Source organism: Podarcis bocagei (genome assembly GCF_964188305.1).
Source record: "Podarcis bocagei genome assembly, chromosome: 4".
In the NCBI taxonomy this organism is placed as follows: domain Eukaryota; kingdom Metazoa; phylum Chordata; class Lepidosauria; order Squamata; family Lacertidae; genus Podarcis; species Podarcis bocagei.
This window is the reverse complement of record NC_138128.1, coordinates 64,296,176-64,319,099: the sequence shown is the minus strand read 5'-3', so window position 1 is coordinate 64,319,099 and position 22,924 is coordinate 64,296,176. Positions and strand designations below refer to the sequence as shown.

At 43.0% G+C, this 22,924-nt stretch overlaps 1 protein-coding gene across 2 annotated transcripts; it reads right to left on the bottom strand.

Annotated features, from left to right (window-relative positions):
• Positions 1 to 13,889: 13,889 nt before the first annotated feature.
• On the bottom strand, positions 13,890 to 20,734 carry LOC308586486 (vertebrate ancient opsin-like). Of its 2 annotated transcripts, none has more exons than XM_081193136.1 (5): positions 19,961 to 20,734; positions 17,064 to 17,274; positions 16,866 to 16,983; positions 15,678 to 15,917; positions 13,890 to 14,820 (listed from the first exon to the last, which is right to left on the bottom strand). In XM_081193136.1, exons 1-5 carry the CDS (start codon positions 20,325 to 20,327, stop codon positions 14,590 to 14,592), a joined length of 1,167 nt encoding a protein of 388 aa, XP_081049262.1. In that variant the 5' UTR covers positions 20,328 to 20,734; the 3' UTR covers positions 13,890 to 14,589. The 2 variants fall into 2 exon arrangements, with proteins under 2 accessions (XP_081049262.1, XP_081049263.1); XM_081193137.1 differs by having other exon boundaries at positions 15,867 to 15,917.
• Positions 20,735 to 22,924: the final 2,190 nt, after the last annotated feature.

The following is a 22,924-nucleotide window of genomic DNA, read 5'->3' as shown; positions in this document are numbered from 1 at the left end:
TCTGCAGCAAAAAGGTAGACAAACCCTGTTGTATGACTGGAACTCCTCTGTCTTCTCTGGATCCAAGCCAATGTGCTGTTTTACTGGCAACCTTGTTCGTTATTTTTCTTGTAATGCTTTAAGAATATAAAACCACAAGTTGTGAACTGCAGTGATATCAGTTTTTAAATTAACTTTAAATCAGCATATATCTTAGAGACATTCTCCTATGGAAATTCTGCATTTTCTTTACTCTTCTGTTTCCTGGGGTTTAATAGGAAAAACATAACATCAAGAGAAATTGCAAAAATCCATTTACCACTTAATCTCCCAAAAGTTCTGAATATTTCTTTCTTAGCAATCCAGGCATGTCTGTTCCCCACGATAAATTATTTGTGTTCATTTTAAAGGCATTAACATGTCACCGAAAAATAGTATTCTTGGCTCTCCTGCTATGCTAAAGTTAATTAGAAACTGATAAGGATTTGTGGCATAGTATTACAAAATCATGACATCTGTAGCAATACTTTTTAAAAGTTCATCCATGGATATAAATAAGTGCACTTTCACTTTTCCACAGATGCCCCCCCACAAGCCAGCTTATCAGAAAAAGGAGGTCCAATGAACTTCCACTATAAAATAATGTAGCTTGGAAGCATGCATGCTTTTGCTCATCACTATGTTATCATTTCATTTTGATATTTTCCCTTGTTTCGATTTTCAAGTTAATTGAATTTTTTTTGCAATGTAATGTTTTGGAAATAGCTTCAATCATTTGTAAAGGAACATTGTGGCCATCATCTGAAAAGGAAGAAGCCATGTTTCCTGGCAATGTTTCCTGTTCAAAATCTGCCCCCAAAATAAAAACCTGGAAAGGACCATAATTTAGAGGTACAGCTTATGGTTTGCATGCAGAAGGTCCCATAGTGAATTTCCAGCATCTCCAGGAATGCCTGGAAAATACTGCTATCTAAAACCCTGGAGAGTTGGTGCCACTCAGTGTAGACCATGGGTAGGCAAACTAAGGCCCGGGGGCCAGATCCGGCCCAATCGCCTTCTAAATCCGGCCCGTGGACGGCCTGGGAATCAACATGTTTTTACATGAGTAGAATGTGTCCTTTTATTTAAAATGCATCTTTGGGTTATTTGTGGGACATAGGAATTCATTCATATTTTTTTTCAAAATATATTCCGGCCCCCCACAAGGTCTGAGGGACAGTGAACTGGCCCCCTGCTGAAAAAGTTTGGTGATGCCTGGTGTAGACAGTACTAACCTAGAGGGACTATAGCAGCTCCTTGTGTTCCTATGAAGGCAGGTGTTACTTCTTCACTCACAGAGACAATAGCAACTTATACACTTCCTTGAAAATGTAGGTGAGCCCAATAAAAATGTCCATGCTGCCAAGCAACATCACAGAATGAGAAGGTGCAAAAGAATATAAGTTTTTAGCAACAGGTTACAGACAGTACTCATCATCTGAGAGGTTTGTGTTTTGGCTGTTTATAGTGGGTTTTGTCTGTATTTATTTTTTGAAGGAAGAAATAAACACTAAAGTGATGAAGAAAACAGGCATCAGGCAAGAAAGATTAAGGATGATTGTCCGTCTGCCTAACATCAAGGTATAATGAGCTAATTTGAAAGGTTGCAAATGTTCGTTTTCTTTATGCAGCTGGTGCAAAATATTTAATCTTCCAAAGTGTTTTCCCCCAAAATGTTCCCATGTATAATAGATGCTTTGGCCTTGGCAACTACGTCAGCATCCTCTGTCAAAAAGATGGATGAGTAAGTCCAAAAATTTCTTCATGGCCTGACAGCCCTACTTTATCATAAAGCACTGATAAAGAGTAATGTCCAGATCCAGGAAACTACAGACTGAGAATCTTGACTTCTTGAGCACAAGATACTGGAAATGTTTGTCAGTAATACAATAGGGGAACACACAGAAATGCCTGGAATTTATATTTGGTGAAGGTAGTGTAGAAAGCACACATAGTATCAAACAATCTAGAAGCTCTTGAATAGATAAAAAGGCTAGCTAAAAGGTACCCCACTACTACAACATCCAAGAGCCAAGTTTGTAATGTCTAGAAATGCACATTGAGATTTTTTTAAAAAACAATATGAATAGTACTTCGCTATGCGTCCTGTTGTGACTTAAGTTTTGATGTAGTTACCAAATCCATAGAAAGCACACACCCTCCTTTCTCTTGTCTCTGTCAGAGATGGGGCCAAAAGATCAATTTTGGGATCCCATCCTAGAAGGACTGGCACATCCATAATTGAGAAGGTCGCAGGTAGTAATGTCCAGGGTTGCAATGGGGCCAAGAAGTATTGCCGCCATTGCAAGAAAAAAAGGTTGTGTAACACTTACACATTTTTGGCTCTGTATTACTTATTATTTGATTTTAGTAATCTGACAGCAGTCTTGTGACTACCTGGGGATGAGCCTATGGAGAAATGCTGCCCATCGATGATATATCTACTAGTCTTTTTATGGCTTCTCAGTAAGTACTTACCCTAGACAGATGCTTACATTGATTGTGTCTTAGCCCAAAATGACATAGAATTGTAGAGTTGGGGGAGACCCCAGGGGTTATCTAGTCCAACCTCCTGCAATGCATGAATCCATAAGAACATAAGAATCGTGCTGAATCAGGACAAAGGTTCGTCTGTTCCAGCATCCTGTTCTCATGATGGTCCACCAGATGCCTATGGGAAGTCTGCAGGCTGGACCTGAGTGCAATAGTCTTTCCACTTCTGATACCCAGAACTGGAATTCAAAGGCATGCTGCCTCTGACAGTGGAGGTAGGAGATTGTCATCATAGCTAGTAGCCTTGGTCTCATCTTCCATGAATCTCTTTTAAAGCCATCCAAGCTGGTGGCCATCACTATGGAACCTGCTGTGCTGAAGTTCAAGTCTTCAGTGAAGTCTCTGTCAAAGGAGCACTCAAGTGATGCTCCACTAGGACTGGGCGATGTTGGGTTTTCAACATTGTGGTGTATCGCCAGCCAAAATCATGGTTTGGTGATAAACTGCAGTGTTGAAAAAAGCTGCATTGGCCCCAGCTGGCAAGGTGCTGGGGAAAACGGCTGCAACTCTCACCATGGGAGCTGAGGTGCTTTCACCCCAGCGCCTCGCAGGCTGAAGCCAATACATCTTGTCCCAGCCTGCTGCTCACCTGGTGGTGGAAAGGCTCCTTCCCCCAGCTGAGTGAGCCCCAAGTCCCCTGCCACTCGTGCATGACCAGCAGGGGACTCAGGGCTCCTTGGCCAGGCTCCACTGGGGGTGGGAGAGCGATGAGAGAGAGAGTGCAGTGGCAGTTTCACCACTGCTGAAACCACCACCGCTTGAGTTCCTCTGCCTCCAGCTCCCAGTTAGTTTGTCCCTCATTGCTCTGGGCGATGAAGGCAGAGGGACTCAAGAGCCATGATGGTTTCACCAGCGATATACCGTTGAGTAAAGCTGTCATCATGGTCCTCTCCGCCCCCATACCGGTCCTGGGCGATTTATTAATATATCACCCAGGCCTATGCTCAACATAGAAATGCTCAACATTCCTTTTGATTAGTCCACTAACATAAATAGACCTGACACTATGTCTATTGACTTGCAGTAAATGCACATGAAATCACTCGAATCATAACTCTGTAAAGATGCAGTTCTATAACTACTTATCTGGGAGGAAGTAAGCCCAATTGAATTATGTCTAGAAGAGACAAGATTGAGCTGTAAATGTTTTCAGAATCATAGCCACTACATAAGGCTTTCCGAAATAACAACTTCTCAAACAATGCTTCTACTTAAGAGTCCCATGAATATTGTAAACCTACAAAAAAATGGAAACATTTGCTAAGGTGCTCCAAATAATAGTTACAACAATTGTTAACATTGATTTGAGCTGAACAAGTGATTTGATAATCATCTTATTCTGAAAAATACCTTGAACGTAAATTTAAAGCCAACCATTTTGCAGGGTCATAGGGGGAAGAAGTCAGAAATATGTCCTACAAGTAAGTATATTTCTCATAAAATCTATCTTCATTTTAAAGAAATGAAGCTCTTTAAAATGTGCTACTATATTTTAATTATCTATTAAACCTTTTTTTATTCCTTTCTATTAACACATATACACACACACATACAGACACACACAAATCCACTAAGGACCGATGGATACATTCTAACAGAAACAGTAAAAAAAATACAAGCTTTCCACTAGAAAGCCATTGGCAAAAACCCAAACAACAAGAATAAAAGCTTCCAGAAATATTTCATTCACACAGCAACACTTTTTTTCAAACCTGATGCATTGTGTCTATTCACACAAGAAATATTAAACAGTTAGTGCTGTTCATGTATCAAACCCTTTAAAATAACTTTCTGAATTATGTCTCAGCAACATAACAAATCACATTATCAATTAGCTTTTACAACAGTAATGGCATTTCATAATATATTTCGGCAGGAGAAAAAATGGCACTGCTTAAACCTATGTAACCTTTCAAAAAAGTGAATGAAGGGACCCGTGATTGAATTTTATTAATAATATTAAAGGACAAGAGCGTAATTTTGTGTGATGGGTAGTTTTCCGAGAAGATATTACAAAATTGCAGTGCTGTAAATGTGCCATACTGGAGTAACTCGCTGAGTGAAAATAAGAGAACTTTGCAAATTAGTATTTGTATCCTAACCTGATTGGTAAGAGCTTCCTTATTATGAAAAGACAGAAGTTTTTCAGGGCCAGTTTGGACATGGTGATAATTCAGTGGTGAAGTTCAGTGACCACCTTTCACTGTGGGCAGGAATTGAGATCTAATGCAGGACATGGAGTGTCTTCTATCAGCTTCAAGTGGCCCTGCTCTGACTGTGTCTGGAAGGGGAAAGGTTTGCTTCCTGTCTATGCTCTGATAGCCTACACAGGCTAGATTACTGCAATATGTTGTACATGGGGCTGCATTTGATGACGGTTCAGAAACTTCAGCTAGAACCAAACGCAGCAGCCGCCCAACTAGGAAGGTGTGAACATATTACTCTGGTTCTAGCCTGACTGTGATGGCTGCCAATTTGTTTCTGGGCTCAATTCAAAGTGCTGGTTTTGACCTTCAAAACGCTATATGACTCAGGTTTCTGAGCACATCTTACCATATGAACCTCCCTAGGCTACATTCATCATCTGGGCCCTTCTTGGGGTGCCAAAAGCAAAATAAGTGCAAAGCAGAGGCCTTCTCTGTGATGGCCCTTTATGTTTGGAGCATTCTCCCTGGGGAAGCCCACCTGGCACCAACTGCACTATGATTTCAGCACCAGGTAAGAATGTTTTAATTTTTTCAGACATACAGACATCTTAAATGACTGTGTTGTTAATCTGATTTTTAGTGTGTGCTTTTAATCGTAATTGTACTGGTTTTGTGCATTGTTTTAATATGTTTCCATGAAGTTTTTAGTTCATTTTTTAAAAATATATATTGTAAATAACATTGAGACTTCATTTCATATAAAGCAATATAAAAAGGTAAAGGGACCCCTGACCATTAGGTCCAGTCGCGAACTATTCTGGGGTTGCTTTACTGGCTGAGGGAGCCGGCGTACAGCTTCCGGGTCATGTGGCCAGCATGACTAAGCCGCTTCTGGCGAACCAGAGCAGCGCACGGAAGCGCCATTTACCTTCCCTAATAAATCAGAGCAAGGGATTACCCCACTTCTCTAGCAAAGGAAATCATCACTCCTTCTCTGAAAAAAAAGTCATGTAGCTGCACTCCCTTTAGTTTACCCCTCCACTTAAATGTTTATATTTTCTTTCAACAGAATAATTTATATTTTCTTTCAACAGAATAATGTTACTCTGCTTTATTTACATCAAAGGATGTCCTTTCTTACATGGGTTCAGTACATCTGTGTAATTGACTTTCCGCCTCCACCCCCTTCTTTTTTATATACCGGTATTACTGGCAGTGAGAATGTAAAATGGCCTCACCCACTGAAATAAATTTACAGTGGAGTTCTCCAGGCCTTTCCGATTCTTCATCAGTATGATTCAAGGGACGTGGCCTGCAGCTCTACTCAATCAAATACGGCTGTGATGGCATATATAATCTAACTGTTTGACATTTTTATTGCAATTCATTGAGACTAAAGAGAGATGACTACATTAATATCTTGATGCAGTTTAGTAATAGCTGGTATGAAACTGATGTGCCAAATTACCAAAGAGCCCTTAAATTCTCCTGCAGGCTTTAACTCTTTATGACTATCACAGAGTGAGGTTTCAGTGTGAATACCATAAAAACCCCCAGCAAAGCCTTTTTACCGAGAACTAAAATAAGCAGTAGTAGAGTTTTGTTTTTTTGAATTGGCATTATTTTCTGACTACTTTGAAATGTTGGTTTTTAAACATCAGGGGTTATAATTGCAGCAAGGATTCCCTGGAGAATTTATATTTTTAGCTTCTACATCCCCAAAGGATTTGGGAACAGGAGCATTAATCCATATATTAATTAAGTTTTTTATAATAAAAAAATCAGCATAATTACACTCAAATTATAAACATTACTGTCCCCCTCTGTGCCAAAGTCCCCAAAAGGCAGTTCCAAAAAATGGTTAGGCTCAGATTTTTTGTGGGTCTCCAGAGTTGCAAGACAAGCACTGAGAGTGCCTCTCTGCATTCCCCTAATATTTAAAATTGGCATACGAATCATGGTATTATTAAATGTTGGTGCGGCATCCATTCTTTTCCATTTCTGCAACAAATGCGGAAAAGTGTCCATAACAGGCAATAGGGGGGAAGTTGATCAGCACTAAGCTTATGTATTTAAGCCATAAAACCCAAAGTAGGCAAGTTCTAATGTCTTCACTCTCCATGAAGTTTTTGTGGGCACAGCCTCAACCATAGGCTCTCTGTTCCCGGACTTTGGGAAGGGCCAAAGCTCAGTAGTAAAGCATCTACTTTGCATGCCAAGAGTCCTGTGTTCAATCCCTCTCATTTCCAGGTAGAGCTGGAAATGTTCCCTGTCTGAAATTCTGGAGTGTCACTACTAGTAGTCAGTGTAGAGACAATACAAAGTTACAATGGTCTGGCTCAGTAAAAAGCACTTCCTATGTCCCAGTGTTCAAAAGTTAATAACTGGTTAGGGGTATCTCACCCATTGCTTTTACCTCTGCTTCTCAAGCCTTCCGCAGCTTCATTGAATGAAGGTTGTGCCAATGTGTTACTCTCATATTGCCAGAGAATATCCACTAAGCAAAGTTCGTTGCTAAATGGCCTTGTTCCATTTCTAAATGGCCTTGGTCCATGTCATTGCAGTAGGAAAGCCTGATCTCAGGGACAAAAATAGCATTTTGTTGTTTTGGAGACCATTCAGATGGAATGCGGCAGCCTGGGAGAAAGGAAGCACCAGTTGCTAATACTTCTTCTCACCCTTTATCTGGGACAGCCAAAGTAGCCCAAGTCTCAGCCAAAATCTTTAAAGCAGGGTATTTGATAGAAAAGCTCAGTGCAAACTTCCAAGTGCAGAGTACTGCTAATAGCAATTACGTACGGTTCCTACAAAATGAGAGCACGATTTCCCTTGTAAACAAGCTGTGTGATGGATTACCATTGACATGTTCTTTAAAGACAAACACAAAGTAATTATCCTCTAATGTCATGGTAGATTTATAAGGAGGTCAGTTGGTTTGTCTAGGCTGCATCATTAAAATGAAATAACCGACTTGAGAAACAGAAAGAGGTTGTAGCTGCAGGATGCTAATTTAGCAAATAGTGCATAATGCCATGAAATGTTCCTTGGTAAATCAGTGCAATTTCTGATCACCATCTTTGTCATGTGGCAGAACTATATCTCAAATACTCCATTACTGACTATCTAAAGAGTGGTAATCAGAAATAATAATAAAAATTAGTAAGCTAATATAACTTGTGACTATTAGCACTACCATGCATGTATGGGGTGCTATCCCTGTATGAGCTCTTTTCCCACTGCACAACTTTTTAGCATGCTAAAGTCATAATATTAGGTCATCATCCAATTTTTGAAAAAGAATAAGGCAACTTGCTGCTATAAATCTTTGTTTGCTTAGTATTAAAATACCATACTACGGGAATATCTGCCATACACAAAGTTTATTCCCTACGTTAAGAAATATAAATACCATCAGTTATGCAGATCTGTTTTCAACCTTAAGTGAAACACACAAGCTACTGGTTAAGTAGAAGGCATAGGTGAAGAGAATCATAGCAGTTTTTTACGTTCGCAAAGCTGGAGACTAATTTTAGGCTGTGTACTGGGTTAAAAAAGTTAACAGAAACCAAATTATGCAGCATTATGTATCAGTTTCTTTGTTTCCAAGTTTGGTGATAGGCAATTCCCTTATATGAGTCAGGCTTACTATGTGTTTGTATGAGCATCCAGTTACTGCAGCAACTGAGGAATCATTGAATTGATTGCAAGGACTTGTGTGAATAGCGTACCCTCAAACATTTCTCTGGTGAAAATAGGGACGTCCCATTCCATAATGATAATTTAACTGTTTATACCCCCCCCCCACATCTTATACATGTTGGAAGCTACCCACTTCCAACATATATAAAAACATAATAAAACATTAAACTTTTTTTTTAAAAAAACAACCTTTGCCTTCAGATGGCTTGGGGGTCAGATAACTCCATACCCTCCAACATTTCTCCAATGAAAATAGGGACATCCTAACGAAAAGTGGGACATTCCAGGATCAAATCAGAAACCGGGATGGCTTCTCTAAATCTGGGATACCTCTGGAAAACAGGGACACTGATCATGATCTAATTTATCTCAAACTCATCAAAACAAGTGGACGTATATCAGAAACATCTTCACAGATATTTTCTTTTTAAAAATTACTACATGCTGCCTTTCATTTTACAAATGCTCAGGGGAACTAGCAATATTTTTTAAAATGCATTACAGTACCACTCAGAAACAGGGCATAACAGAATGATAAAATCCATAGCTGGATTTTAGCTGAATAGAATAGCTGGGTACAATAAAATCAGCTTCATACTGAAAAGCTTCACCAAATAAATTGTTTTCATCAGAAGGAAATCTGGTGCAGGGCAGAGAAACCTCCCTGAAGAAGGCACTCCACATTGCCCAATATCTGCTGGAAAATATGGCAGAAGGAATAAGGCCTGCTCAAAGTTAAAGTTCTGAGAAGCCTTGTGGGAGATGGCAGCGGCAGTGGCTTTCAGAATGAGGGTGAGCAGAAACCCTGCTCACATCAGACTGTGAACAAGAGACATTTTCAACAAATGAAAATGACCGCCCAGGTTTTCCCATACCCTTTGTGAAATTGGAGGTGGAGGAAGTTAGGAAGATGCCTTATGCCCATAGCTGTCAACATTTCCCTTTTTTAAAGGGAAATTCCCTTATTCCAAATAGGATTCCTCGCAAGAAAAGGGAAAGGTTGACAGCTATGCTTATGCCAAGTCAGACCATTGTTCCTTCTAGCTCAATATTGTCTACACCAGGGGCAGGCAAACTAAGGCCCGTGGGCCGGATCCGGCCCAATCACCTTCTCAATCCGGCCCGTGGGAATCAGCGTGTTTTTACATGAGTAGAATGTGTGCTTTTATTTAAAATGCATCTCTGGGTTATTTGTGGGGCATAGGAATTCATTCATTCCCCCCCACAAAAAAAACCATAGTCCAGCCCACCACATGGTCTGAGGGACGGTGGACCGGCCCACGGCTGAAAAAGGTTGCTGACCCCTGGTCTACACTGACTGGCAGCAGTACTCCAGGACTTCAGGCATGAGTCTCTCATAACCCTACCTGGGGATGCTGAGTATGGAAGCAGAGGCTTTCTGCTTGCAAGCCAGATGTTGTCACTGAGCTATGGCTTGGAGTGGGGCCTGAAATTCTCTTCCAGGAGGGGGTGTTGGGGTGTGGGACTAAGTCACATTCTCATGGCAGTTTATTCCTTTTCCCCATCATTTCCTTAAGCATTAATTGCCACACAATGTAAAATCCAGTTCTGGAAATAAAGAGAAATATAGCACAAGTTTAGTGCTCATTTCCAGTAAAGCAGAAAAGAGTGCTGAACTTGCGCGATAGTCTGCTATATTTACAGAAGTGGCTTTTACATCATGCAGAAGCTCAGCTATAATATGGAAATAGCAGTTAGGGAAACATCAAGTAAATGGAATAAACTGCTGTGCGGATGCAGCCATACAGTCCAAAGATAAGCATTTACTCCAAACTAAATACACACAGAGGCCTTTCATTAAGTTTCAATAAATTTTAGTAGTTCGGTTAGTTTTACTGGTAACAGTTTTAGGGTTAGCATCGTTTTCTTAGCTGACGGTTGCTTCGGGGTAGCTATTTCTGTTGTCCTGCTATGAGATATTTTTCTTTTATGTGGAAGTTATATAACGGAGAAGGTTGTTTGTTCATGTCATCTGTGAAATGCAATTATGCATTTTAAATATTGCATTTGTGATTTTGTAAGTTCCGTGAGCCACCTGGAGGCTTTGGTGTAGGCGATGCATGAATCAAATTGTTCTCATAATTCATAACAATTAATGATGATGTTCATCCATCAAATGAAACAACGGAGGTACAATGTCTGCTTTGTTTCTATACGAACACTGTACTTAAGTGGACTTTTGTTCTCCAGTCTGTAATATCCACAAGCCCTCTGAGCACTCATGTTTCGGCTTTCACCCCATGCAAGCCCTTGCTATTGTAATTCTAATAAGCGTCACAAGCAATTAATCTAATCACTCTACATATTCTCTAGAGGTAAAAGATAATTAAATATTAATCCTTGCTACAGCATCTTATGATTTCTTTTAGTTAATCACTCTTGTGACTGGCTGACCCAAGGGAGTATATCTGTAGAAGAAAATTATTCTTAACACAAGGGAAAATGTGTGTGTGTGTGCACGTATGTGTGAGCTAGAGACAGACAGACAGATGTATTTCCCCACTCAAATATTGAATTGGCCACAAGAGGGCTCCCTCGCCTTCTCCATTGAGCTTAGAGTTTTGTTACATTGGTACACAGGGAGACAAGAAAGTGCCTTACATTTCGTACACACCATGTGTCAGGGGTTCAGGAGCAGAGGCGAGGGCAAGGGAGGAAACAGAGAGCGAGGGGGAGGAGGCAGAAGAAAAGATGAGTGATGACGACGACCCGAGATCTCCGAGTCTTTCCAGTGAATCAGAAGATTCACAGAAAGGAGCACCAGTGGCCAGAGCAAGGGGGGAGCCTAGGGGGACACCCCAGGAAGAAGGGTCCAGAGGGGGCTCAGAGGGGAGCAGTTGGAAATCGGGACCAGCGTCACCAACAGAGAGCAGGGGAGAAGAAGGGTGCCAGGTATCAAGCGCTGGCAGCTCGCAACAGGAGGGAGGGCACGAGTCAGGAGTGGCCACACCTCCATCGGAGAGCGAAGAAACGGTCAGGAGGAAAGTGGAAGGTTGGGCGCGCGCGCCAAGTTCAAATGCACAGGAAGGTGGCGCAGTAAGCAGCCCGGAAAGGGAGCCAGGTCCTAAAGCCCGGCGCAAGGAGACAGGAGGGTCCGGGGGGTCAGCGTCAGAAGAATCCCGGAAGGAATAGACCACGGGGGGCAGAGGGACCCAGAGAAGAACGGTCAGGCGGAAGAGGTGGAGTAAGGCTAGGTTAGTAAGCTGGTGCACAGGGGGCGGAGACTCAGACGGAGCTTCGCCGGTCTAACCCATAAGACGTAGAGCTGCACGCAGCAGCTTGAGAATGGAAACTGTAACTCAATAAAGACTTTTATAAAGTGAACGCTGGCTAGCGTGATCCTCTGTGAGCTAGGATCTGGAAGCAGCTCTGACACCATGCATTTAAAGCGCATTCCCCCTCCCCTTCCCAAAAAATCCCAGGATTCTTTGCAGGAGGGAAATGTGCTTTAAACATATGGTGCGTATACAGCCTTATACACAGGAGTCATTCCATGGGTCTGTAATGGCTAGTAGCAGCACGCCAGGGTTTCAGGCAGGGGGTGTTTCTTCACCCCACCTGGAGATGCCAGTGTTTGAATCTGAGACCTGCATGCAAAGCAGGTGCTCTACAACGGGGCTGCAGTCCTTCCAAATGTGCTCTTAAACAGTTATGGGGAACGGGGGGAACAATCTCCCATTGGCTGCATTGTTCCTTGTGAATTAGTGGTGGTACTTTGATTACTCTGTCTACAGTGGGTCTTCTCAAAAGGTGTGGCAGGAGGATTCAAAGACAATCAAAGAAACATTTAAACATATCAGTGTAGTGTAGTGTAGTGTAGTGTAGTGTAGTGTAGTGTAGTGTAGTGTAGTGTTGTTGTTGTTGTTGTTTAGTCGTTTAGTTGTGTCCGACTCTTTGTGACCCCATGGACCAGAGCACGCCAGGCACTTCTGTCTTCCACTGCCTCCCGAGCTTCGGTCAAACTCATGCTGGTAGCTTCGAGAACACTGTCCAACCAAAACCAGAAACAGTATCCACACCTCTCTTCAGTAGCACTGGCTATTCTTCTACAGTTCTGTTAACGTTGTGAATGGGGATTTTCGACTCTGACAAATATGAATGATCAGAAAAGATAAAGGCTTCTTTGCATTGATGAGGAGATGAGCATTTGTCTCAAATTACACCTAATATATATATATATTTCTATGATTCTTCGAATTTAAGGCAATTCAGGGTTCTTCAAAGTGAGTTTGGTTCTGCTATCCTGGAAAACGCCATTTATTAACAGGAAACGGTGAGCATCATCCGTGATATACCACTTTGCTCAATTATCCCTTGATGCAATTAACATTCTTGCCAGACTTTGTAAATTATGTGGCCTTCATGTCCTCTGCATGATCCATATATCCTGAACTAAAGAAAAAGAGCAAAGCAGGAACACCTTTCAATGGGGAGGAAATAACAGAACATAATTGAGTTGTTGTGTGTGGCTCAAATCGCTGATGAAATTATTCTTAATCAGCTTGTGTTTGAGGGTGATCTTGAACACGGTTCGGTTTAAAGGCTGAATTGTTTGGAAAATAATTCCAGGCGTTCAAATGATTTCAAAATTACATATGGTCAATTGTTTATGGCATTGGGGAGAGCTGTGTGTGTGTGTGTGTACATAAACACACACACACACACACACACACACACACACACACCACACGACACTGTTCTTTCATGATGCCACAGCATGGATGACAGAATCATTTGCAACCAGTTGTCGTTTCTGGCTCAGCCATTACTGGCAGAAACCTGCTGAGCGATGATGTAGCTTTCCGAGCTACCTAACTTGATGAAATCATGGACTTTGGGGGATGAAAGTTAGAGAGGTGGAGAAAGATTGAAACAGGTTCCAAATAACTTTTCAAAAACAAAATTGCCCCTGTTTTGATTAAGTATAAACATATAATTACTACACCATTTGACTCACTCTAGGTCCATGTAATTGCAAGAAGGAAATCCCATTAGTTGTTTTCCTAAAGCAGACAGATTGGGAGACTGGAGGTGGCCTGGGGAAACAACTGAGTTAACAAAACTTAGTTCTCCCAATGCCTTCATCTCCTTCCTGAGTGTTGAATCGCCTCACCAGTTTTTGAAGGATTGCTGATGACTTTGTAGGTTGCACTAGTGGGGACTCCCCACCCCCCACAAAGGCCCCTAGCCCTGGGACGGTGGGTCAATCTCCATTCTGATAGCAGTGGGGAAACAATGAACAGAGAGGGGTAGGCTTTATGTTAGGGAGGCAGAACCTCAGTTAAGTGTTTTTATTGATTTACTTGATTTAGATCCTGACTCAGCCATGAAACTCACCTTGGGTCAGGTCACTTATCCCTGAGCCTAACCTAGCTCACAGGGTTCTTGGGATAAATTGGGAGCATTCTCTGAGCTCCTTGGAAGATATGCAGAATAACAAAACACAGTATATGCAAAAATAAATAAGGCATGTTTATGTTACATACAGAATTTCTTAAACAGTTACACCTCAGACTCTCCTCTCCTCTGAAAATATCAATCCACCTCATTTGTAGATAAAGAAGGAAAACAAAATTCCAATCCAACAATTTCAAACAATTTCAGTGGAACAAGAAAAAGAAAAAATAAAGAGTGATATTAAGACTCTGGAGTAGTAAACTGTCTCCATGAACAATTCTTTGTTATTTTCTTAAGGTCCATAACACAGATGGTATCTTCCAAATGTTACATTAATGCTAAAGCATGCGCATTAGAATCGTTTGAGGAAAAAGCACTAACAGCTTGAGGAAAAAGCACTAACAGTCTTATGTTTACCTACTTACAAGTTAGTCCCAGGTGAGTGTGCATATTATTGTAGCCTAAATGGATTCATAACGCTACCAGCTAATAGAACATGCTGAGCAATTGGCCTTGACATTCTTGCTGGCTGCTATTTTGATCAAATGAATGCTAACAATGGAATGGTTTACAATGGGGACCGGGAACCAGTGGCCCTCCAGATGTTGTTGGATTTCATCTCTCATCAGCCTAAATCAGTGTGGCCAGTAGTCAAGGATTGGGGAGGGGGAATCATAATCCAACATAATCTACAGAGCCACAAGTTCCCCATCCCCAGTTAGTAGTCCTGGCTCATCATCCTGAAGAGTTGCATTCACACTGGACAAACTTGATTTTCTGCGATAGTCAGCTGGGCGAAAGAATGGCAGCTGCTTTGCTCATCTTCGCTTCTCCGACTGAAGACAGTAAGAGGCGGTGCCGCTGTGGACATCTCTCTGCCATTTTTGCTGTGTGTGAGCACTGCCATTTCTGAAATCGGGTTCACGTTGGAGTCGGCAATATCTTGGCCACTGCATCGAAACAGTTGGATGAGACACTTCCGGAACTAGGAATGAAATCACAAATAATTATTGTTGTGCTGAAATTATGTGAGGTGTCCTGGAAAGCCATTGCAGGGGGCTGGGCTAGATGGACCTTTGGCTCCCTTCCAATTCTACAGTTCTTTGTTTCTATGTTGCATGTTCAAAGCGAAGGGTACACATGCCTAAAATGAACCACTAAAACAGGCGTCAGCAAACTTTTTCAGCAGGGGGCCAGTCCACGGTCCCTCAAACCTTGTAGGGGGCTGGACTATATTGGGGGGGGGGATGAACGAATTCCTATGCCCCACAAATAACCCAGAGATGCATTTTAAATAAAAGCACACATTCTACTCATGTAAAAACACCAGGCAGGCCCCACAAATAACCCAGAGATGCATTTTAAATAAAAGGACACATTCTACTCATGTAAAAGCACACTGATTCCTGGACCATCCGTGGGCCGGATTTAGAAGGCAATTAGGCCGGATCCAGCCCCCAGGCCTTAGTTTGCTTACCCATGCACTAAAACAACATAATCGGCCAAGCCCCATCATCTCCTAAATCAGAGGATTCTCCCAGAAGGGGGAATGGGGGCCAATATTGTGGACAGTCCTCATCCCATGCTTTCTAAAACCCTGCAACTGATTTTAATAGAGTTACTCTGAAGTAAATATATTCTGGAATGCAAGCCAGAATCGATAGCGCATATAACAAGCTGAATAAAAGATGTCATAAATCATGGGAGTGAAGCAATAATTTAACACGTAAGTGGACAGAAACAATTTGTTAAAACAGGAATGGAAAAAAAACAAACCAGAAATGTTCCCCATGGACTCAGAAACAATTTGGTTTAAATACCCAAAGAGGAGGTGTGCAGTACCTGACTGTTCATAAAGGCATAGATAACTGGATTATACACTGTGGCCGTTTTCGAAAAGAACGCTGGAATGGCAGAGAGGCGAGGGTCCAGTTTGATGGAAGGATAGGTGGTGACCAAGATTGAAAAGGCTGCGTAAGGAGACCAGCAAATTAAAAATGCAAGGATCATAATGACAACCATTTTGGTCACCTGTCTTTCAGGTTTCCTTGTAGAGCCCAGTCTGCCTTGAGTATCTGAAACCTTGAAAAGAGAGAGTGGGGGGAGATCTCATCAAAAGCATGAGCAAAGTAAGGGCTTTCTACCTAGATGACATCTGCAAGCAGGGATACCAGTAGGATTTTTTAGACCCAGTTTATTTGTTTTCAGGGAGGACATATCTAAGCAAACTCCAAGTTTAGAGCACATGTTTGAAGCCCAAGAGTATTCTGCCTGTGCTCTCCACAGTGGCGTAGCGTGGGTTGTCAGCACCCAGGGCAAGGCAAGTAATTTGCGCCCCCTAACCCGTGGATTTGCGCCCCCTAACCCTAACCCCCAGATGTTGCGCCTGGTGCGGCCGGCCCCCCCTGCACCCCCCACGCTACGCCACTGGCTCTCCATGCTGCTGGAGAGTGTGGTAAACTCTGTGTTTTGAACCTAGAGAGGCACCTAGCCAATTCTTTTGTTATTCACCCCATACATGTGGGTCATAGAGATTCATATATTTAATTCCCCTGCAGTTTTCAGGACTCTGAACATGTGTGACTCTCCTAATACGTCTACACTTGCAACTGTGTAGACGCTGTTGTTAAGATGATCAAGCTGAAATGAAGTTCACTGTTTGCAAAAGGGAGTGGCATGACATGAGATATTGCAGTACCACCACTCTTGGCACGATGGAAATGCCATCACCAGATCTGCACTACTCATAAACATCCTCCTGAACAGCACAAAGTGGGTCAGCTGCACAGGTGACGTCGTTCAGATTTCTGCTGCTCAGCTGAGCATCTAGACATACTCAACCTGCTCCTGGCCTAGGAATCTGCACTAATCAAATCACAGCCTAAGATGTGCACAATATACATGACTAATTAAGATCCCAAAGTTTGGAAATTTGATCCATACAAAATCTAATCCTTTGACACAAAAGCCCACCAGTGCCAAAACACTCCTTCAGAGGGATTCATATCTCTTGCAAATGTTCTCACCTACCTTTCTAAGTTTCCGCATCAGTTTTCCATAGGATATCAAAATCACCAATAAGGGCAGGATAAAACAGGTGGTGAAGAATGTAATGATGAAAGTACGGTTGTTATAGTCTCCAGAATACCTATAAAAACCACACGAGGTTTTTAGGTTCTGCCGGATTAGGGCTGATCAAACAAATGCCGCATCCCCAAGTTGCCTTACCAGTTGGGTTCACACGTAGTTCCAATCTTGCTGGTAGTGTAGCTGCTCCAGCCCATTGTAGGAGGGATGGTCCAGATGAAGGAGAAAACCCACACAAAGGCTACTCCCAGAGCTGCATGCTTCCCCCTGAGGCGCATGTTTCCCATGGGACGGCAAATCACAATGTAGCGCTCAAATGCAAGCAGAGCAAGGGACCAGAGGGCGACTATTCCTGCAACGAGAATGAGCTAAATTAGGGGGAAGAAGAAGTTGGTGTAACATATTACAAGGATGGGGAACCTGTGGCTCTCCAAGCCTCAGCATCCTTGACCACTGGCCATGCTGGTGAGAGTTGGGAGTCCAACAACATTTAGAAAGCTACAGATTTCCCACTGGGTGGAGTGCTGGACTTTGACCAGGGAGATCTGAGCTCAAATCCCCAATCAAATGGACATGTGAAGCTGCCTTGTACCAAGTCAGACCAGGAAGCAGTTCTCTAGGGGTTTTCTCTCTGCTTTCTAGAGAGACAAGGGACCACCTGCAGGTTGTCCCCTTAGGACAAATGAGGCACTGCTCCCACCACCTCCGTCTGCCATCAGCTACTCCCCACCTGCCTGCTTTCTTCAGTCCAGGGAGCGGCCAAATATTGTTTAGAATGACTTCTTCTGGGGCTATAAAAACAAAGGCAATGCATCTGATCTGAACTGGAGGCAGAGCGCTCAGAGAAATGGGATGCTTAGAATTCTGCATTCATGGAACTTTCCAGGATTAGAAGCAATTTGGCACAGTTCAGCCCATTTAAAATGCCATTAATTCTAAAGGGGGGAGTTGTCTGTGTTTTATGATGCTGCTGAAATAAAGGAGACATGAAGGAACTTAAGTTCAGTTGCATGATGATTATATATGTGAGGGGAGAGGTTGTTGGATGTTACAGGGAAAGCAGAAATGGGCTGGGCTGCTTGCACTGGTCTGTAACATCCATTGGGAAACCTACACTGGGCACATGCACAAAATGAGTCATTGCAGTGATGTGGTTAGAGTGTCGGGCTAGGACCCGGGAGACCAGGGTTCAGCTCCCCACTTGGCCACGAAGCTCAGTGTGTGACCTCAGGCCAGTCCCTGAGGAACCTACCTCACAGGGCCATTGTGGGGATTAAATGAGGAGAGGAGATCCATGTACGCCACCTCACACTCCTTGGGGGAGAAGTGGGATATAAATGCAATCAGCCAATAACTGTTAGATACAGAAACTCTGTGTGTTGTGCATTGACTAACCTTAGGTTGGGAGAAGCACTGCCAACCACATGTCGCTCATGCACCCAGTTAGCAGAACTTCCTTTCAGCATGTACAAGCTGCTCAGCATTTACAAGGAATCATTTTAGGAATGGTAGGAGAGGGGGTAGGTTGTGGTTTGGGAGGTACAGTAATATGCCACTGAAATGCTCCAGTGACAGTAGAGGAAGGCAGATGTTCCTGCTGAGCAAAACAGAGAAGTGATTGAAGAACAACTTTACCCCAGACCAGTATCTTCTTCCTATAAGTCACACATCCTGCAGGAATTATAGCCTATGGCATTGGCTAGCCCAGCCTGTCGCAAGCCAAACTTTTCTTAACCCCTTCTACCAGCTCTTAAAATGTGCATTACAGAATATAGATGCTATATTCACATTGGCTGTTTACCTCCTTGCTTTCTGTTAGGACCACTGCACTGTGGAAGAGTTCACTCCTTGCCAGCAGTCAGTGTTATTATTGCTAGAAGATTCAGGGGGGGACAGACCTCCCATTGCCATTCCCCTGAGGGTGCTTGAAAAAGGATGTGATGATTGTCCTAGGAAAGCATTATTGCTCTTGACCTGCAGACGGAAATAGCTCATCGGACGACCCTTTCCAAAGGCAATTTGAAGCATAGGTCCATATGGAACAACCATCACCGAGACCCAGTGTGCAGTTGTAAAGTGGGTAGTATATTAGATTTGGGCTAGGGAATCCTGGGTTCAAGGCCCAAATACAACTCTGAATTTCCCTCAGTGGCCTTAAGTTGCTAGTCCTCAACGTCATGGCATTATCATGAGAAGAAACTGGAAATGTATGTATCTATGTAAAATGGGACAGTCCCAAGTTTAATCCCAATGGGAACATAGGCAGTACTGGACCGGTGGTCTGACTCACTTAACAGGCAGCTTGCTATGTTTGTAATCCAGCATAATTGCCCTGAAGTAGCTATGTGGATGGCACAAAGATAGAACCAATTAACTGCTAGATTTCACCTAGGAATGCTATTTGACAAGCTAGGTGCAAGTGTGTTCAGAGAATATGAAGATTGTGAGGATTCATTGGCTAGCAGAAGGAGCCCTCTTTGGGTGACCTGAGATGCAGAGTAATTGACCAATTAACCAGATGAAGCACCACACTTAATCAACGAAGAGCACTTTAATTGGTTAATAGCCCTGAGTTACAATACCGTTATTTTTCAGGGAGACACGCTTCAACATTATCACTTCAAATTATAAAAGGTCCCCCAAGAAAGCATGTCTCATACCTCCCCCCTCACCCTGGAGTTTGGGTTCTGTAGCACACAGGATTTCTTCCAGTATATGTGCAGAGAGATAAATCCCTATTAGCAATCACAAAGGCGCTTTTGCTAAATCTCATAAATGGATAGCTGCTAGCAAACCTTGCTATGTTATCTTCAGAATGAAAAGCTCAGTAACAGCAAGCGCAAAAGAACTCAGCAGTCGTCCCAAGGTACAGCATGCCTGCAGGCAAAAGTAACAATGCAGTCCTATGCATACTTCCTTGGGGAAATAAGACTCAATGGGATTGACTTTGGAATAAGCATGCATAGGATTGCACTGTTATTTAAATGCATCTGCAACTTACATCGAAGGCTGGGAAGATCAGTAACCTTTTCACTTACCAAAGAATGTGACCGCAAATCCTTCCAGCACACATGCCCAGTGGCCCATGAAAAAATAACCCTTCAGATTAGTCAAAAAGCTGATTGTGCCCCCAATCAAGGAGACCAGGAAATCAGCCACGGAGAGGTTCACGATGACATAGTTTAGAGGTTGCCTCAACTGCTTGAATTTCAGAGTCACTAGGATGACAGTAAAATTCTCGAAGAGGGACAGGGAAGTCACCAAGAACATCAGAGCAGAAAGAAGGTGGAAGTTCCAGGGTTCGATGAAGTCCAGGGGTTGCAAGAATGGATCCAAAGGCGAGGAACTTGCTGGGGGATCTAGCAGCAAGGATCCATTTTCAGGTTCTCCCGTCAGACCATCCATTTTTGTCTTTCAACATAGAAGAACAAAGCGTGCCAGGGAATATCAGCACACCTAATCAATCACGGTCACCTTCCTAAAATGGAACTTCTTCTTTATAGTAGTAGGTTTGGTTTCTTTAAAAACAAAGGAACAACCCTCTTGCAGTCTTGCAAACTAAAGTTCTGAATGGAAAGGAGTTTGGTGCTTGTGGTGGGATCATGCCCAAGCAAGGGAGTCTCTGGCAAGCCATCTGGTCTCCTCCTTTTTCTCTCTTTGCAGCTGCCACCGTCTCCCTGCCAGCAAGATTAAAGGAGCAAAGGGCTTCCTTCTTGTGATTCTTCAGTGAGGCAGCCAACAGCAGTGCAGGGATGGCCCTGGCTGCAGCTGCTCTAGCAGTGGAGAGATGAGGAGGCTCAGGCAGGCATGCCTTGCCTGCTTTCGAGAATTAGAGAGAAGGAGTCTTCTCTTCATTAGCCAGGAAGGGGAAAAAACGCCTTCCTCGTGTTCTCTCACAGCTATAATTGGAACAGAGTGGAGGTTTCTTTCTGCCAGATCTGCTGGAAAAGAGGATGACCAGACAGCATCACAAAGGCAATTGGATTGATACCTGGGCAGGTAGATAATGAGGCGCAACGAACCTCTTTGGCACCATTAATGCAGCGACACTGAATGCCTACAACTAAATTGTGGCAATTACTGGCAAAATTTGATTTTTAAAGTATATCATTGCATAGAGGTGGCGGTGACATTACTTTTTGTAATGTCTGTTAGAGAGCCAGTGTGGTGTAGTGGTTAAGAGCGGTGGATTCGTAATCTGGGGAACCGGGTTCGCGTCTCCGCTCCTCCACATGCAGCTGCTGGGTGACCTTGGGCCAGTCACACTTCTCTGAAGTCTCTCAGCCCCACTCACCTCACAGAGTGTTTGTTGTGGGGGAAGAAGGGAAAGGAGATTGTTAGCCGCTTTGAGATTCCTTAAAGGGAGTGAAAGGCGGGATATCAAATCCCAAACTCACTCTCTGTTGCCTTTTCCTCCAGTAGTGCATTCAAACAATTTGTTTTAATAAAATTATTTCTGATTTCTAGAGGGAACAAATATGCTCCTCACACCTTTCCATGATCATAACACCCCCACCCCTTTTTTATAGACTCATAGCATCAAAGCATTGTAGGGTTGGAAGGGACCTAAGGGTCATCCGGTCTACCCCCTGCATTGCTCGAATCTCAGTAGGGTGAAGGCGCCTGCCTGATATCAACAGCCATACGACTGCTGCATTGTACGTAGTGTCTGCAAGTTTCTCTGGTTAGCAAATCGGCTCCAAAAGGCTGATGATCCCTATAGTCAGAACTGATGGGAACTGAAAGCTCAGAGCACTGTCCTACACAGAGATGTAACCAGACTCCTTTTAGAGATGATTAACTGCTGCATTTGAAATTATTGGATTGCAAGCAATGTAGATGGTAAAGTTACCTGCTTGTAGTGGAGCTTGACTGGAAAGAGCATAGTCCAGAAGAGGCAGAAGGAGGCAGCACTGAGGACAACCCACCATCTAAATTTTGCACCACAGGCCTTTTGTATCCCAATCCATCTTCATCTGGAGCCTTCTCTGTCTAGACTTTAAACTAGCCTCCCTGCGGCCATATGCCAGGCCCCCTCTTGGCCACTTTTAATTAGTCAATGGATAGATCAATTTTATTCAAGCGCAGTTGTCCTAGCACTTTTAAACAACCTCACCGAACACAGTTTCTGAAAGCGAGGTACAATATTGCTCTTTGGACAGGTAGCAGAAGAATCTACCTCTGAAACAACATGCCTCTTTCCCCAGCCATTTCAGACAATTTGGTCACAATTTATAGATCCCAGCAAATTCCAGAATAGTTCAGATCTTGTATGTTCATTTTGACCCAGACAGTCTATATCTTCTTGCCTGGTTGCGATCCTGGTGTAGTTTTCATGCCATAAAGAGAACACTTTTCAGTGTTTGGGGCAGGTTCTTTGAAAGGTTAACCTTTTCTGCAATCAACAGTGTTTCTCTGCAAATATTTTGTAAATTTAGGGCAGTTCCAACACACACATTTAAAGCACATGGTTTCCCCCAAAGAACCCTGGGAACTGTAACATGTTAAGGTCTTAATCTCAGGGCCATGGGTCCAAGCCCCACATTGGGGGAAATATTCCTGAATTGCAGGGGCTGGACTAGATGACCCTCATGGTCCCTTCCAGTTCTACAATTCCATGGTTCTATGTTCAGAATTGTAGCTCTGTGAGGGGGAAATTACACTTCCGGGGTTCTGCTGGGGAAGCCATGTGCTTTAAATGTGCATTAGATGTGCCTTTAAATGTATGGTGTGGGGATCTGTCTGTAGCCAACAAATCCATTGAGCCTGAGCTTATGGCTAAAGGGCAGCAGACTTAAGTGTGAATATCATCATTTTACCTAACACAACTGCAGAACAAAACGCAACTGGAGAGAACTGTGCTAAATGATATCCAGTGTCAGAATTGTATGTGGCAGTTTGAAAACATGAACTGAATTTACTAGTCCCTGGAGAGAGGTGCTAGAGGAAACAGGATATTAAATCAGCAAGATATGAGTTGCTGTTATTCTTGGATTTACTCC

Coding starts and splice junctions, on each gene's coding strand:
- LOC308586486 (XM_081193136.1), bottom strand. CDS start 20,327: ATGGATGGTCTGACGGGAGAACCTGAAAATGGATCCTTGCTGCTAGAT. Junction 17,275..19,960: donor ATTTGCGGTCACATTCTTTG/GTAAGTGAAAAG, acceptor TTCTCGTTGCAG/GAATAGTCGCCCTCTGGTCC. Junction 14,821..15,677: donor ATGCCTTTATGAACAGTCAG/GTACTGCACACC, acceptor TTTCATTCCTAG/TTCCGGAAGTGTCTCATCCA.